This window comes from Hyla sarda, chromosome 1, assembly GCF_029499605.1.
Source record: "Hyla sarda isolate aHylSar1 chromosome 1, aHylSar1.hap1, whole genome shotgun sequence".
Classification (NCBI taxonomy): Eukaryota; Metazoa; Chordata; class Amphibia; order Anura; family Hylidae; genus Hyla; species Hyla sarda.
Window position 1 is genome coordinate 533,231,684 of NC_079189.1, and position 15,502 is coordinate 533,247,185.

General features: G+C 44.1%; 1 protein-coding gene across 1 annotated transcript in view; it reads left to right on the top strand.

Annotated features, from left to right (window-relative positions):
• The first annotated feature begins 3,693 nt into the window (after positions 1-3,693).
• The window catches only part of POLK (DNA polymerase kappa), a 146,633-nt gene continuing 134,824 nt past the window's right edge, over positions 3,694-15,502 (top strand). Inside the window, exons 1-2 of the mRNA XM_056540227.1 lie at positions 3,694-3,909; positions 9,244-9,439. Coding sequence (XP_056396202.1) covers positions 9,388-9,439 — 52 coding nt within the window. The 5' untranslated portion in view covers positions 3,694-3,909; positions 9,244-9,387. The remainder of the gene's footprint in view (positions 3,910-9,243; positions 9,440-15,502) is intronic.

A 15,502-nucleotide genomic window follows, 5' to 3' on the forward strand; every position in this document is an offset into this window, starting at 1 on the left:
ATGATGTTGGGAAATGGTGTATATTTGTATATTGGCCTATAAACATTCTGTTTAGCCAGTACCACAGAATTTGTAGGAACTGTACACAGGTGAACAACTACAAAGCACAGTCCAAAATACTGCAAAAATGTTTTAAGCAGAAAAATTACCCCGCCTATATTCTGAAATATGCCTTTACCCGCAATCTATCCAGCAGTCAAACCTCCTTACTACAACCACCCACCAATACTACTGCTCAGGAAACATCTTCATCAACCTAGATAACCAAGAACTGTGCCAACGCAAACTCAGAATTTGCAACACATTTTATCACTACATGCAATCAGTCACATAACCACATCTGGAAGATTTTCAAAAAGAATTGGCATATCCTGCTTCAGGACCCAGTCTTTAAGAAACTTACACCTCCAACACCCGGATTCACTTTCCAAAGAGCAAAGACCCTAGAAAACATTTTGATACCAAGTCGCTTAAGGAAAACAACCAAAAAATCACCTCAGCAAACTCTGGCCCCATTACCCACAGGTGCATTTAGATGTGGACAGAATGGTTGTCTTTGCTGTAGCTCTACCTCCAATATCACATCCACAACTTTTCCTATAAAAACCTGTCTAGACTGCAGCTCCACCCATGTTATATACCTCATTGAATGCAAATGTGGAGTACAGTACATCAGGACAACCACTCAAACATTACGCAAATGTCTGAATGGCCAAAGCTACAATTGCTGGATAGGCCATCTCTAACAATCTCGTCATCTTATGTAAAAAAAAGCACAACAAGGTCTTCTCGTTCATCAACATCACACCCATCGAGCAGGTCGCTCAACACAAGGACAACAGAATTGGGACACTGAAAAGAAGAGAAGCCTACTGAATTTTTTAAATGCGATGTCTACACCCTGATGGACTGAACAAATGTATAGAACTTTGATCATTATATTAATAGGGGTATATAAAACACACACTTCTCTACACCCACCGATATCCATTTTTTACCCCCTCCCTGTACCCTTACCCCCACCTCCAGTCCTTTATGTAGTCCCTCCCGAGTTGGTTCACTAACAGAACCCCCCCATCTTTCCCAATCCTCATGTTCCATTACCATTCCCACCATTCCTACCACCCTCCCATAATACGCTCTCCCCCCTTTTTTTTATGTCTCTCTTATACCCTCAGCCCGATTTAAAGTGTATTTAAATTCACACGCTCCATGCCATATCCCCCCACCCCATATCACCTTTTTTTTATTGTTTTCCATCCTTTGGCCCTGTTAGTATCACAGTCCAATTTTTGTGTATTCCACTGTGTATCAATCTCCATATACACTATTTCCCAACATCATAATCCCTTATTGCCCGGCTACCTTAGTCCGAGGACAACCCCCCCCCCCCCCCCCTCCCTCCCCATTCCAATCACTGTACCATCTACATCATTATCATTCAGACCCTTTTTCACTGCATATTTCACATAGCCCATATATACATCAATTCTAAACTATACATTCCTCCAAATACTATTACACACCACCATCATACATTTTTACACAAGTTCACCGCCGTCCTTTATTACCATTCATCTAAATCAATCCACCATAGGCAAATCATTAGCCACGCACCTAACATGCCTATTACTTTATCCCTGCACCAGACTTCACTGACAGTTTAGTGTCCCCAGATGCCTGTGACCGGAAGTGACGTATCGGCACTTTGCATGCTTTATGCGCGCGCTCCCGGCACACGCTGCCAGACCACGCCAGCACATCGCATATACAGGATTCCCTACCAGGTATTCCTGTTTACCTCATGTTCACTACTCTTGGTCCCCTCCATCCTCTTGTTCCCTCTCACTATTATACTCATTTACTTTCCTCTTTCAGCATCCCTAAGCTAAAGAACTTCACAGGATTGGTAAGGGCAACCTCCAGTATTTCTCACTACAACAATGGGGGAGATTTATCAAAACCTGTCCAGAGGAAAAGTTGCCCAGTTGCCCATAGCAACCAATCAGCTTGCTTCTTTCATTTTTAACAAGGCCTCTGCAAAATGAAAGAAGCGATCTGATTGGTTGCTTTGGGCAACTCAGCAACTTTTCCTTTGCACAGATTTTGATAAATCTCCCCCAATGTCTGTATATTTAAACCGGCACTTCATCTATCCACCTAGCGGGTCTATACACAGTGAGTTTCAATATGTTTATTACTTCTGCAGACTCCAAAAAGCTGGAACCTGATTTTTGCATAATTTTGTTTTTTTAACCATACATGTGTATACCTGTACAGTTGTATATCCACTCTTCAACCACACTATTTTTGCCCTTATGTAGAAATATGGTCATATATTGTGCTAAATATTGATTTTACCTAAATGTATATGAATTTGGCTTTTATCAAATTTTGTTTCTGTGGAATATTTAACGGTTTTAAATGCCTCTCTGTATACGTACCTATTTACTTCAGATGCTATAGATTTCATGATGGCATTTTTACTGTTGAAAACCCTATGCTCTTCTCTAAAAACAGATTTTTACATCTTTTATGTATGTCTATAAGCTATATTCTTTTAAATTGTTTGCATTGTGCATGTCCTTTTTCTTATAGCTATATTGTTGGACCTGAGAAAGGCACTGTTACTGTGCCGAAACGCGTTGTCCGAATTGCCAGAAATAAAATTACATTTTTCCTGTGCTGGCCTTTGTCTTCAATCTGTGACCTACCTTGAGCAGTGCCTCCCAGACCGTTTTTTTCCTTCCTATTTTCTCTGCATCCCTACTGGTTCCCTAAGGGAGTCCGGTACCAGCCTGAGTGCAGCAGCTCACATCTACTCTGACCTTGCAACACAACATACTACTAGGATATTTTGACTCACCATAGCCGTATATCAGGGTACATGAAAGGTTAGTATATCACTTAGGTGTGGTGGAGGGCTCACACCAGGTTGATATACGATACAAAAGGGAGCGCACCCTGTTTTCTGTTTTATCTCCCTCACAAGATTCACAGTAGGTATGGTGTTCTTTGGATGCAACTCAGCATTCTTTCTCCTCCAAACACGACGAGTTGAGTTTGTACCAAAAAGTTCTGCTTTGGTTTCATCTGACCATATGAAATTCTCCCAATCCTCTTCTGGATCATCCAATTGCTCTCTAGCAAACTTCAGATGGGTTCGGAAATGTACTGGCTTAAGCAGGGTACACGTTTGGCACTGCATGATTTGAGTCCCTGGCGGCATAGTATGTTACTCATGGTAGCCTTTGTTACTTTGGTCCCAGCTCTCTGCAGGTCATTCACTCCCCACGTGTGGTTCTGGGATTTTTGCTCACCGTTCTTGTGGTCATTTTATATATGTTTTCATATACTTTTTTATATACTCCCTTTATAGTTTATACTCCATCTTGTATATCATCAGCCATGTTGTCTATAATCCACCATCTTGTATTTCTTTCATTATGAACTAATCATGAACTTCACTAGCAATTATGGCCAGGAAGCCTGTGATTCAAGGTTACAATTGCTGAGCAAGAAGCTTCAAGGCTGTTTAGTTTGAAGGGATATACACATACATCTCCTCCTTTCTGCTTATGAGATAAGACATATGCTTGTAACTGTATAATCTGGAAGTGTGCCATCCTTTCATGTATGTCTATAAGAATCTGGTTTCTGTAGTAAAACGTCAGAAGAGTCAGTATACAGCTTTGGAGTCTCTCATTCATTCTTCTCCCGGGCCTGGTCACTTATAACTACTTATTCGGAATCAAGCAACATATTTGAAGGAATCCATTGAATTCCCTAACAAATTGGAGTCCCTGGGTGGGCTTGAAGATGACTTAAAAAGCTGCATTACCGAACCTTCAGACCTCAAGGAGGAGCAGTGACACCTGGAACTACAGATTAATAAAACAGCGCTGTAGGGTAAGACTTTATCTTGCCACCTCTATCTGTGCTTCCCGGGCTAATCCTGCTCCTTTGTCTGAGGGGGTAGGTATGCATGCTTTCAGTATAATCTTTTTCCTTCGAGTCAAAAGAACCCTTTATAGAGGATATGTTGTTTTAGTAATATGTGGTTGGTCTCTGTTTGTCCATATTTGTGTGTTCTGTCTTGTGGGGTTTGTATAAGATAGGGCAGCGAGTCGGACAGGGAGCATTTTAAGTAATTAAGAGGGAATATTCCTGATGGACCCCCTTAACCGGTCTCTTTGAATTAAAAGAGAAGCGTCTACAGAGGGAAATTTCCCTGGGAAAAAGGGATGACTCTTAGATACAGAGGGAAATATCCCGGTAAGCCCTTATGAAATAAGGCAGGAAAGGGTGACTATGATGACTGGCTGGCACAAAGGGAACAATACTACCACACTGAATTTTCTGCACTTTTACACTGATTTTGGTAGCAAATCAGGAAGTCTTCTCACAAATTTGGCGAGAGGGCATATCCTATCTATCCCCAATCCCAGGGTTAAACTCTTGACTAACCGACGCCACATTGTAGATTATATAGGTAGATACTATGCAGACTTCCACTCCCAAACTGCCTTCCCTCCCCTCCCATTAGATAATTTACTCTGAAAAGTGCAACTGCCTCGTATTTCAGAATACCAATTGGAAGCTCTAAATGCTCCTATATCAACGGAAGTAGTCAAACTGGCCATAAGTAACCCCAAAATTTTTTTATTAAAACTTTAAATAGATGCCAAAAAGGCTTTTGATAATGTAAATTGGTCCTGGCTGGGAGCGGTGTTGGATGAGATGTGTATAAAGGGTACCTTTTGGAATTTGATTCTTCCAAAGCTAGAATTTATCTTCTGAGATTCCTTTCCCAGATTTTCCCCTTACATAAAGGTACTCGACAGGGTTACCCACTTCCCCCCCAGCTTTTTGATGTTGCCCGGGAGCTGTTACTGGCTTGTTACTTAACCTCTCCAGAGGTTTTTTCAGGTATTCAAGTGGGTGCGGGGGAGGCGCGCATCTCATTCTTTGCAGACGATATAATTTTATCTGATCCGTCGACAGCCATTCCCAAAACAATGGATATTCTGCAACATTTTGGATCCTATTCAGGATACTAGGTTAACTCACATAAATCTGCATTCTTATTACTAAAACAACCTTCTACTCAGTATCTTTCCACAATGCATCAATTAGTCATACCCATAGCTACCCAATCCATAACTAACATAGGGAAGACCCCTCAATCTTTACATTCTCTCAATTACCCACCCTTAATACGCAAAATCCATGATGAATTACACCAACGGCATGGCCTACCATTGTCTCTGCTGGGCCGTTGCCATCTCCTTAAAATGTGCAGTTTATGAAATTACTTTACCCCTTACACACAATACCCCTGCTTCTCAAACATACTGATGCTCGACTACCAACTTCCATGTTTACCAGTTTTATATGGGCTGGGAAGAAGCCATGAGTAGGGGATGGAGGAATGAACTTCCCCGATATTAGAAGCTACAATCTGGCCTGTCTCCTACCCCACATAATGGATTGGTATCATGGCACTTCAGTCTACTCCAATACACTACTGGAATCTTAATATGCCGCTCCATGGCACCCATTAGCACTTTTACATTGCTCTTTAGCCTCTTTGCTGCCAGTCATCAAACAATCTCTATTATTCAAAGATACGTTGGCAGCTTGGAAAGCTCTCAGAAAACGTGTGTGTCTCTTGTTCACTTATTCTAAACATCTCTCACCCTGCACAGACTTTCCAGCAGGTTCAGATAGTGCACTCTTTGGTTCAGGGAGGCAGAGGGGATTCGCATTTTTGGAGATCTTATGGACATCACTACTAAGAGCAGGTGCTCCATGTCAGATTTAACAACCAAATTTGGTATTCCACGGTCTGACAATATAATCAATTACGTTCTTACTGCATTTCCAAACTCAAAGATTTGTCGAAAGAGTTAACCACAAATTAATTATCTTCTGACCTCTACGAACGAAAGATCTATACCCGACATCTATGCTAGGCTCAGAAAGTGGTTTATACCTTCTGAGCCCAAAAGAGTAGGCCAACACTGGGCTAAACTGCTGGGGAACCCTCACATGCCAGACCATATCTTAACAGGCCTATCAGACTTTCGAAAACACGTCCATAACGAAAAGTGGCGGAAAACCCAATTGAAATTGATGCACTCTGCTATTTATGCCTTTACTTTGCCTCCGTCCCCTAGTATCCCGAATAGAATTGATCATTGTCCTAAATGTCATCTCCATAAGGCAGACCTCTTCCATTGTATTTGTCAATGTCCTCAGATTCATTCCTACTGGGTCGAGATCGCAAATGTCTTGTAGTTGGTCAGTACCTTGGATAAAGATCTGCATTATTGTGAGGCATTGTTTCACATAGGGGTCTCGGGTTCCGATTGCACCTTCTCTTACTCCAATCTTCCACCTATTGCACATTCGGTCCTCACACTTGCAAAACAGGGGATATTGTGGGAATGGTTGTCCCCCACCCCTCCGACATGTTCACATCTGTTAGTGGACTTAAAACATTTATTCACATTAGATCGCCAAATGGAAACTATTCCTTACTCTTTATTACGACTCTTCCGAGTTAAACTCTATCATGAGACCCTTTGCAAATACCCAATGGTACATATTGCAAGAACTAGCGGGATCCTTGGGGGCTCTAACAATTCCATTAGACTCTGCCTATATCTATGGGTTTTTACAGAACTACTTACCTAAATTATGATATTCTTACTCCTTCAGATGGTCTTCGGGAGACAATGGGAGCCATGTGATGTCTTTCTGCTTGTCTATTTGTTGGTCTTTTCATATGTCTATTCGTCTGTAAGTCAGTTTGTTGGTTTCATGTTTATTTCTTCCTCTTATAGCTTGATATCCACAAATGTATTTTGGATTTTGTTGTTATAGTTAGCGATCTCAGTGCACATTTATCTCTCTACTTGGAGTTATCCATTACTGAGTTACTGATTTTACATATCCTAAGTGTCATCTAAGGTTTCTCCTGGTGCTTCCTTTCCAGATTCAAGGCCTAGCCATTATATAACGCTGATAGTTCTCATTGTTTTCCTGGTTATGCAATGTTTAGATAGTACTGAACAGCTGACCGTTTGACCACTATGTGAGGTGGTGTCATTTCTATGTTTTATTTCCTGTACCGGTTTGCTTTATTCATAAAATAAAAAAATTGTTGAAAAAAAATAAAAATAAGGCAGAAATAAGATACGGAGGGAAGAGGGGGGAGTGCCCTAGAACATACAAAACCATGATTGATTTGTTTGGGAGACACAAACATATGAAAAGTAGTGCTATAGTAGGAATAAAGGGATGTAAGGAGTTAAGAAGGAAGTCAGGATGTGACAGTGATGGAATACTGAGTAATCAGCATAGGGAAGACAGAGTCACTGGATATGTTTACAAGTTGAATAAGAAGCTAGTGGAAAAAAATAGGAAGTTATAGGCAGAAGCTTTCTGTGATGCTCATGTGCATGTTTGTTATTGTGAAGTCTGTAATATTGTCTACTGTATATACAGCACATGTTATATCTAACATTTTTAAGTGAATATTATAATTCTATGGTAATGGGAGATGTAAAATCAAGCTTCTTTTTCCTACCTCTTATGCAAGGTATGATACATGTTTAATGTTTCAAAATGGCGTCCGGGGATTAGCCAACGCCCAAACATTCCAAGAGGAGGGCTTGTCTTAAATGCAACTGTAATGTAGTTTTATAGACCTTTCCGAGTGGGGAGTGGCTTGTATGTCACCTACTGTAGACAAATAAATGTGTAATTAACATAGGAATATTTGTGAATGGTTTTAGTAAATTTAGGTTTAAGAATTAAGAATTTCATGGGATAAATCAAGTGTTTCATATTTGCAGTAAATATATTTAGTAAATGTGGAAATTGCCGGTTTAGTGGAAATTCTGGAGTATGCAATGTTTTAGTTGAATTAGCAATAGCAGAATATAATCTCTGCGAGGCTGCTTAAAAAAGCTATTGATAAGCTTCTGTGTCTCTGAGTTTGTTCACAAATATATTTCTGTCACTACTGTTTATGTTTGGTTGTAATTCTGGATCTCCAAAGATAAAATTCAGTGTTTGTGTTTAAACAGTAAGATTTTAGTTGTTGGTTTGTGTTGGGTTTTGGCTGCTATATACTAATCCTGATCTTGTGTCTTGATAGTTCTATTTATTTTGTAGTGTTCTCTCTCTGTATTTCATTGTATGTCACTGCGCATTCTTTGGCCGGTTATTGTCTCTCCTTGCTTTTGATGTGTTCCTAATATGTTCTGGTCTGCTGTTCTGTTTGGTTTGACACTCCTGTATTGTACTCCAGTAATGGACTGGGCTCAGTTGTTATTCAGTGCTAGGGTGTGGGACACGGCACATCTGTAGTGATTCAGGTACATGTCAAAGGCAGCATTTTCCTTCCCTGTCTTTCTCTCAGAGGTTGTGTATGAGATGCTTAACACTGAGGGGGATCTGCATTTTTATCTCATCTCTGTTCTTCTCAGAATTCTATGTTAGAGCGGCACTCATAGTTTGTTTTCTTTTGTTTTCCTTCTGTTTTTCTTATGTAATTTTTCTTTTATGATAAAATATTAAGTTACCTTTTTATTTTGCGTAATTTTGCCTTGAATTATTGTAAGGCTTCGTAGAAAAAACTGTACTCTCCTGTCTATCTGAGGTGCAGCTTTGAGACATTGTTGTCTTATTGGGTTAAAATTCTGTTCTCAAGAAAGACTGACATAATTCCAGAATTGTATCTTGGTTTGTGGGAGAGGGAGTCCCCCCGTAGATTACATTTGCTGACTTGTAGCAGCTTTGTGGTTATCCCTCTCCTTTAACTGGGCTTCTTCCCATTCGAGCACACCCCCCCTGTCCTACACAGGATAAAAAGAAAAAAAACTGACCTTGAATCCAGTAAATTGCTCCCTAGTGGAAAACGTCTGATTCAGAGGAGGGAGGGAGATGATGGGAGGGGGGGGGGGGGGTGATTCTAGACAAACTCTCTCTCTCTCTCTATAAAGGAAACTATATGGAGCTGATGCTACAGAAGACAGTAGGGTTCTCACATTAAACTCTATGGAGTATGCAGTTAAGTTACTCTACATTACACCAAGTAGTCAAAACAGAACCACTCCTACCTTATTGCCCAGGGCAAAAAGTAGAGTCGGCTGCACTAACTGATGCCTACAGACTTGGCTGGGGGTAAAACCGCTAACAGACTTATCTGAAAGGTCTTTTCTCACCTTTCAGGCGAACCAATCAAAGATGCAGAGAGTTGGAGCACTCATGGAGGCACTGCTAATGCCATAGGAAGTGGGAATTGTCAAAATTAGGGCCCATACTGAGGCTGGTACTCTAGAAGCCAAAGGTAATGAGTTGGCTGACACCACTGCCATGGAAAGGGAAGGACAAGCAATTCCTAGTGCTATCTGCCAAAGACATGGAGGTAAGCATCTTAAAAACTCTTTCACAACAGGCAGATGTTGCTGTAAAGGAATCTTGGAAGAAATTAAGGAGGTGAGGAGGAAAGACGACATAGGGGGGACTTCTACAAAACTCTGCCTGCCTAGAGCTCTGTTCCCAATGATGGCCCAAGTAATATATGGTAAAACACATTTGTCCAAAGGGGCCATGCGGCAAGTCATAGACAAATCTTGGATAGCCCTGGTATCTCCACCACCGCTGTAGCTTTTTATTTGAGCCTGTATGACCTGTGCTCTACACAATCCAGGAAGGACTGTACCAGTCCCCCGAAAGTATATCCAAAGCCACTCTATCCGCTTTAGAGAGTTCAGGTAGATTACATAAGCTTGACCCTTTGTTTAGGCTATGCGTATGTCTTGGTGTGTGTAGATCTCTTTTCAGACTGACCTGAGGCCTACCCCATGGGGAGGATGTATAACAGCTACAACGCTATTGGGAATCTGACCTCTTATGTGCAGGCCTTGTGTAAGCGTCTGAAACTAACACATGGGCAAGTATTTTCTTCCATTCCAGATCCAGACAGTCTTGAAGGAACTCATAGTCTCCAGCCTGGTGACTGGGTGGTGATAAAGAGATACATCTGAAAATCTTTGGACCCCTGATTTGATGGCCCATACAAGGTGTTACTGACTAACAGCACTTTTGTAAAGCTAGGGGGAAAGGCTAAGTGGATCCATTCCTCACACGGCAAGAAAGTGCTGGCTCCAGTGGAAGAATAAGGATCTGCATGTATATCCTTTTCATGTTGTGTATAATAGTCACAGGAACAGGAACAAAAACCTACACCAAGAAAGGGAAATTGACAATAAGTTTCTCAAACACCATACACTGCTAGGTCAAGAACTAAATGTGTTAGACTGCTGGATTTGTACCCAGTCTCCTGTATCAGCTTCCAGCATGCCGTATCTAGCAATCCCAGTACACATAGAAGAAATATTAAGATGGACAACTTGTTCTGACAATCTAGCTAATAATGATACCTCTGTGGGGATTCCAATAGTAGGGTGGGAAGAAGCCCCCTGGTGGCAGGGCAATTTAAGTGAAACTGATAATTACAAAAACCAAACTATGTACCATGCAATGATCCTGTTGGTTGTTCCCCAGGAGACCCTACTAGTAGGAACGTAGAGGTTGGTTACTGTGGACTGCTGGGACAGAAGTGGTGTTATACAAATGCACAGCCGTACTGATTGACTTGGACGAAAGACTTGTAAACCAACACTCTTCCTTCTGGATCCTGCCAAAAGGAACTTATTGGGTATGCGGGGAACATGCTTACAAATGGTTACCAGTGGGTGTAAACTAGAGGTGCACCGAAATGGAAATTTCAGAACCGAAGCGAAACCCAAATAAAAAAAAATGTCCGGCCGAAACCGATACCAAAACCGAAAATGACTTCTCCCCGTCTTCTGGTAAAATGCAGCGCTCCGCTCATTAGATTAGATTAGATTAGATTCCCCCACATTAGATTGCCAGCTCCCCCACATTAGGTCGGGAGTTCCCCCACATTAATAGGCAGCTCCCCCACAATAGTAGGCAGCTCCCCCACATTAATAGGTAGCTCCCCAACAATAGTAGACAGCTCCCCCACATTAATAGGCAGCTCCCCAACAATAGTAGGCAGCTCCCCCACAATAGTAGCAGTTCCCCCACAATAGTAGGCAGCTCCCCCACATTAGGTCAGCATTTCCCCCACAATAGTAGGCAGGTTCCCCACAATAGTAGGCAGTTCCCCCACAATATTAGGCAGCTCCCCCCAACAATATTAGGCAGCTCCCCCCCACATTAGGTCAGCAGTTCCCCCACAATAGTAGGCAGTTCCCCCACAACAGTAGGCAGTTCCCCCACAATATTAGGCAGCTCCCCCCAACAATATTAGGCAGCTACCCCCACATTTGTAGGCAGTTCCCCCCCCACATTAGGTCAGCAGTTCCCCCACAATAGTAGGCAGCTTCCCCCCACCCCACAGACATACAGCTTCCATCTATATACAGTGTATGGCTGGAGGCTGTATGTCTGTTCTGCTGCCCCCACAGTGATCCGGTCACCACTCCTCCGGCCCGGGGTCACATCGATTGCTATGGCCTATGGACCATAGCAGTAGGTGCCGGGACCGTAGGAGTGGTGCAGGGACCGTAGGAACACTGAAGAACACTTACCAGGCACCGGCCAGCACGCGTTCTCCTGCAACGATCCTGCGGTCCTTCTGCGTCTCTATGGTTGTATGCATGGGACGTCCCGTGCCGTGCGTACAACCATAGAGGCGGAGAAGCGAAGGACCTGAAGGAGGACGCGCGCTGGCCGGGGAATGGTGAGTGACCGGCGGACATCCTTATGTCCCGAAAAGATTTTTCGGGACACAGGGATGTCCGGGATAGGAATACTTCTTTTTATGTGCCCGGGCTGGCTCCCATGTGTGGCTGCAGGCGGGGGCCGACCAGAGCATATAAAAACTAATACTGTATACTAAAAACCAGAGGGCCTCCAGCTGTTGTGAAACTACAACTCCCAGCATGCCCGGACAGCCTTTGCCGGTCCGGGCATGCTGGGAGTTGTAGTTTCACAACAGCTGGAGGCCCCCTGGTTTTTAGTATACAGTATTAGTTGTTATATGCTCTGGCCGGCCCCCACCTGCAGCCACACACGGGAGTCGGTCTGGGCACATAAAAAGAAGTATTCCTATCCCGGAGAGCGCGCCCCCCCCCCCCCAAATGTTGCGCCCGGTGCGGCCGGCCCCCCCTGCACCCCCCATGCTACGCCTCTGGCACTGGCAGTGCTTGTAACTTGTGCTGTGGGCGGGCAGGGGAGGTGGGTCATTATCGGCATATTTTTTGTTGTTTTGGCATTTCCCCAAAATAGCTATTTTCGGCCGATATGTATCGGCCGCCGATATATCGGTGCATCCCTAGTGTAAACGGTACTTGTACCTTAGCTAGACTGACACCTGCTACTTGGATAGTACATGACAATGACATAGACTTAAAGACTGTACCCGGACACATGTTGTATAAAGGAGAAAAAAACAATACCGCAAGAAAGAATGGTAGGTCACACATAGTACGAAAGGGAGCTGCTAATAAAATAATTAGTTCTATTTTACTGTACCCGATGGTAATTCAAACGTGGGGTAGTTGGTGGAAGCTACAAATAGTGTTGAGCGGCATAGGCCATATTCGAATTCGCGAATATTCGCGAATATATGGACGAATATTCGTCATATATTCGTGAATATTCGCATATTCGTAATATCCCCGTTTTATTTTCGCGTATGCGAAAATTAGCATATGCGAAAATTAGCATATACAAAAACATGCATAAGTGAAAATTCGCACACCAGTCTCACACTAGTATTGGAGCATTCTTTACACCACACAAGCTGGAAGCAGAGAGGGATGATCAATGTGATGTGTACTGTGAAAAAAACTAACGAATATTCGTAATTACGAATATATAGTGCTATATTCGCGAATAAAATTTGCATTGCGAATATTCACGAGCAACACTAGCTACAAACTATCTTGATGACCAAATCTTTAACAATCTAGACGACCTTAATACCACCATACCGGATCAGCTGATAGTAGTGACTAATCAACATACGCTAGTTCTAGATTACCTGACCGCAGCTTGAGGGGGTATGTGCCAAATTGTAGGACCAGCCTGCTGTCATTACATAGACACTGACGGAAATGGAAAGGCCCGTAGGACACTCCAGGACATATAGAGACTGAGACAGAAGTATGATGAATATAATAAGAAGGAACGAGATTCCTGGTGGAGTGAGACATTTTCATCAATAAACCCTGTGAACTGGTTCAAGGGTTTGGGAGGGTGGTTTTTCAGGTATTATGCATGTTATGTTACAAATATTTTTGATTCTGCTATGCATATACTCAGCTTTCAAGATATTTAACCTATGCTGATCATATATGCGCAAATGACCAAATTAAGACTCCTATGGAATAAAGAATGGATTCCCTTATTCCTGAGACTGAAATAATCAAAAATGACAAAAAACAGAAGACACGGAAATTGGGGAACCCGGCAGAAGAAAATAGGTGATAATTAGGGTAGGTCCAGCAGGGGTGGTTTTGAACCCCTGAAGTACCTGGGATCCATCATGAGTTCATGTTTCCTAAATTTTGAATGGGGGATTGTGAGGGAAGTCAGCTTGGTATACGTTTTTATATGCGTTTTCATATACTCTTATCATTAGCCATGTTGTCTATAATCCGCCATCTTGTCTGTATTTCTTTCATTATTTTTACACTCTGCGCTCCGGCCACAAGCACTGGCCGTGAGCGCAGAGTCCCTGTGTCCCTGTCTGCCGGCGGGGCCAGGATTCACATCAAGGGACGCGCCCGCATGCAAATCCAGGCCCTTCACTCACCATGTTCCACTGCCGCCTCCTCTACTGTGTCTCAGCTCCGGTGCAGGGACGCGCGCACACCGGAGCTCTGAAATTTTAAGGGCCAGTATGCCCATAATTACTGTTTGCACCTGACACTACATTATAAAGTCCCTGCACTTCCCACACTTCCCTGTCGGATCTTCAGTGCCCCTAGCCTGAAATTAAGCAACCATTTAACCTGTTAGCCTTTCCCGTGTATCCAGACCTTCCGCTATGTTATTAGACTCCACACCTTTGCCTCCTGCCTTGACCTTCTGCTACATTTGACTACGCTACTGCCTTATTCTTCAGTGCCTCGCATTGCCCAGCTACCTGTGTGGTCGAGCCGTATCGGGGGTAGTGACCTGGGTGTCGCCTGCCGCAGCAAGCCCATCCTGCCTTGCGACAGGCTCTGGTAGACCATCGGCACCTTAGACTCCGCTCCCCCATACGGTCCGAGTCATCAGCCACACAGGTTAGTGGATCAACATCCAGCTCCGTTACAATTATGAACTAATCATGAACTTCACTAGCAATTATGGCCAGGAAGCCTATAATTCAAGGTTACAATTGCTGAGCAAGAAGCTTCAAGGCTGTTTAGTTTGAAAGGATACACACATACACCCTCCTTCCTGCTTATGAGATAAGACATATGTGTCAGGATCCGGACTGGTATGCAGCGAGGGCACTGGAGGTGGATCCTCTGTGCCAGTGGGGTGATGGCGTGGGCCGTACCAGGGGAACGGAGGGCCATACCAGGGGAACAGAATCTAAGGGGTTACTATTTTTCACCAGAGCCCGCGGCAAAGCGGGATGGACTTGCAGCGGCAGGTAACCCCCAGGTCGTTCCACCCAATAGCGACTCAACCCCGACTGACAGCTGAGACAGGCGCGGTACACAGGGACATGGCAAGAGCAAAGGTCGGACGTAGCAGAAGGTCAGGGCAGGCAGCAAGAGTTGTAGTCAGGGGCAACAGCAGAAGGTCTGGGTACACAGGCTTGGGAACACACTAAACGCTTCCTCAGGGCACTAAGGCAACAAGATCCGGGAAGGACAGGAAGGGGAAGCTGGTTTTTATTCACACGGAGCAGGTGGGAGCTAATTAGGAAGATTGGGCCAGGCACCAATTAGCGGTGCGCTGACCCTTTAAATCTGAGAGCCCCGGCGCGCGCGCGCCCTAGAGAGCGGGGCCTCGCGCACCGGGACCCAGCAGGAGATCGGAACAGTTGAGTGGGAGGGGTGCGATCCGTGAGCGGGCACGACCCGCTAGGCGGATCGCATCCCCGCCGGGCACAACAGAGCAGCGTCTCCGGTCAGCGCTGCCGACCGGAGCGCTGCAGGGCAGGAGACGCCGCGAGCGCTCCGGAGGAGGAGCCGGAGCGCTCGGCGTAACAGTACCCCCCCCCCTTAGGTCTCCCCCTCTTTTTGGAGCTCAGGAACCTATGGATGAGCTCCTTGTCGAGGATATTGTCCTCGGGCTCCCAAGACCTCTCTTCGGGGCCACAATTCTCCCAGTCAATGAGAATTTTTTTTTTTACCTCTGACCACCTTGGAGGCGAGGATTTCTTTTACCGTGAAGACATCAGAGGAGCCAGAGACAGGAGCAGGAACTGTGACCTTGGGGGAAAAGCGGT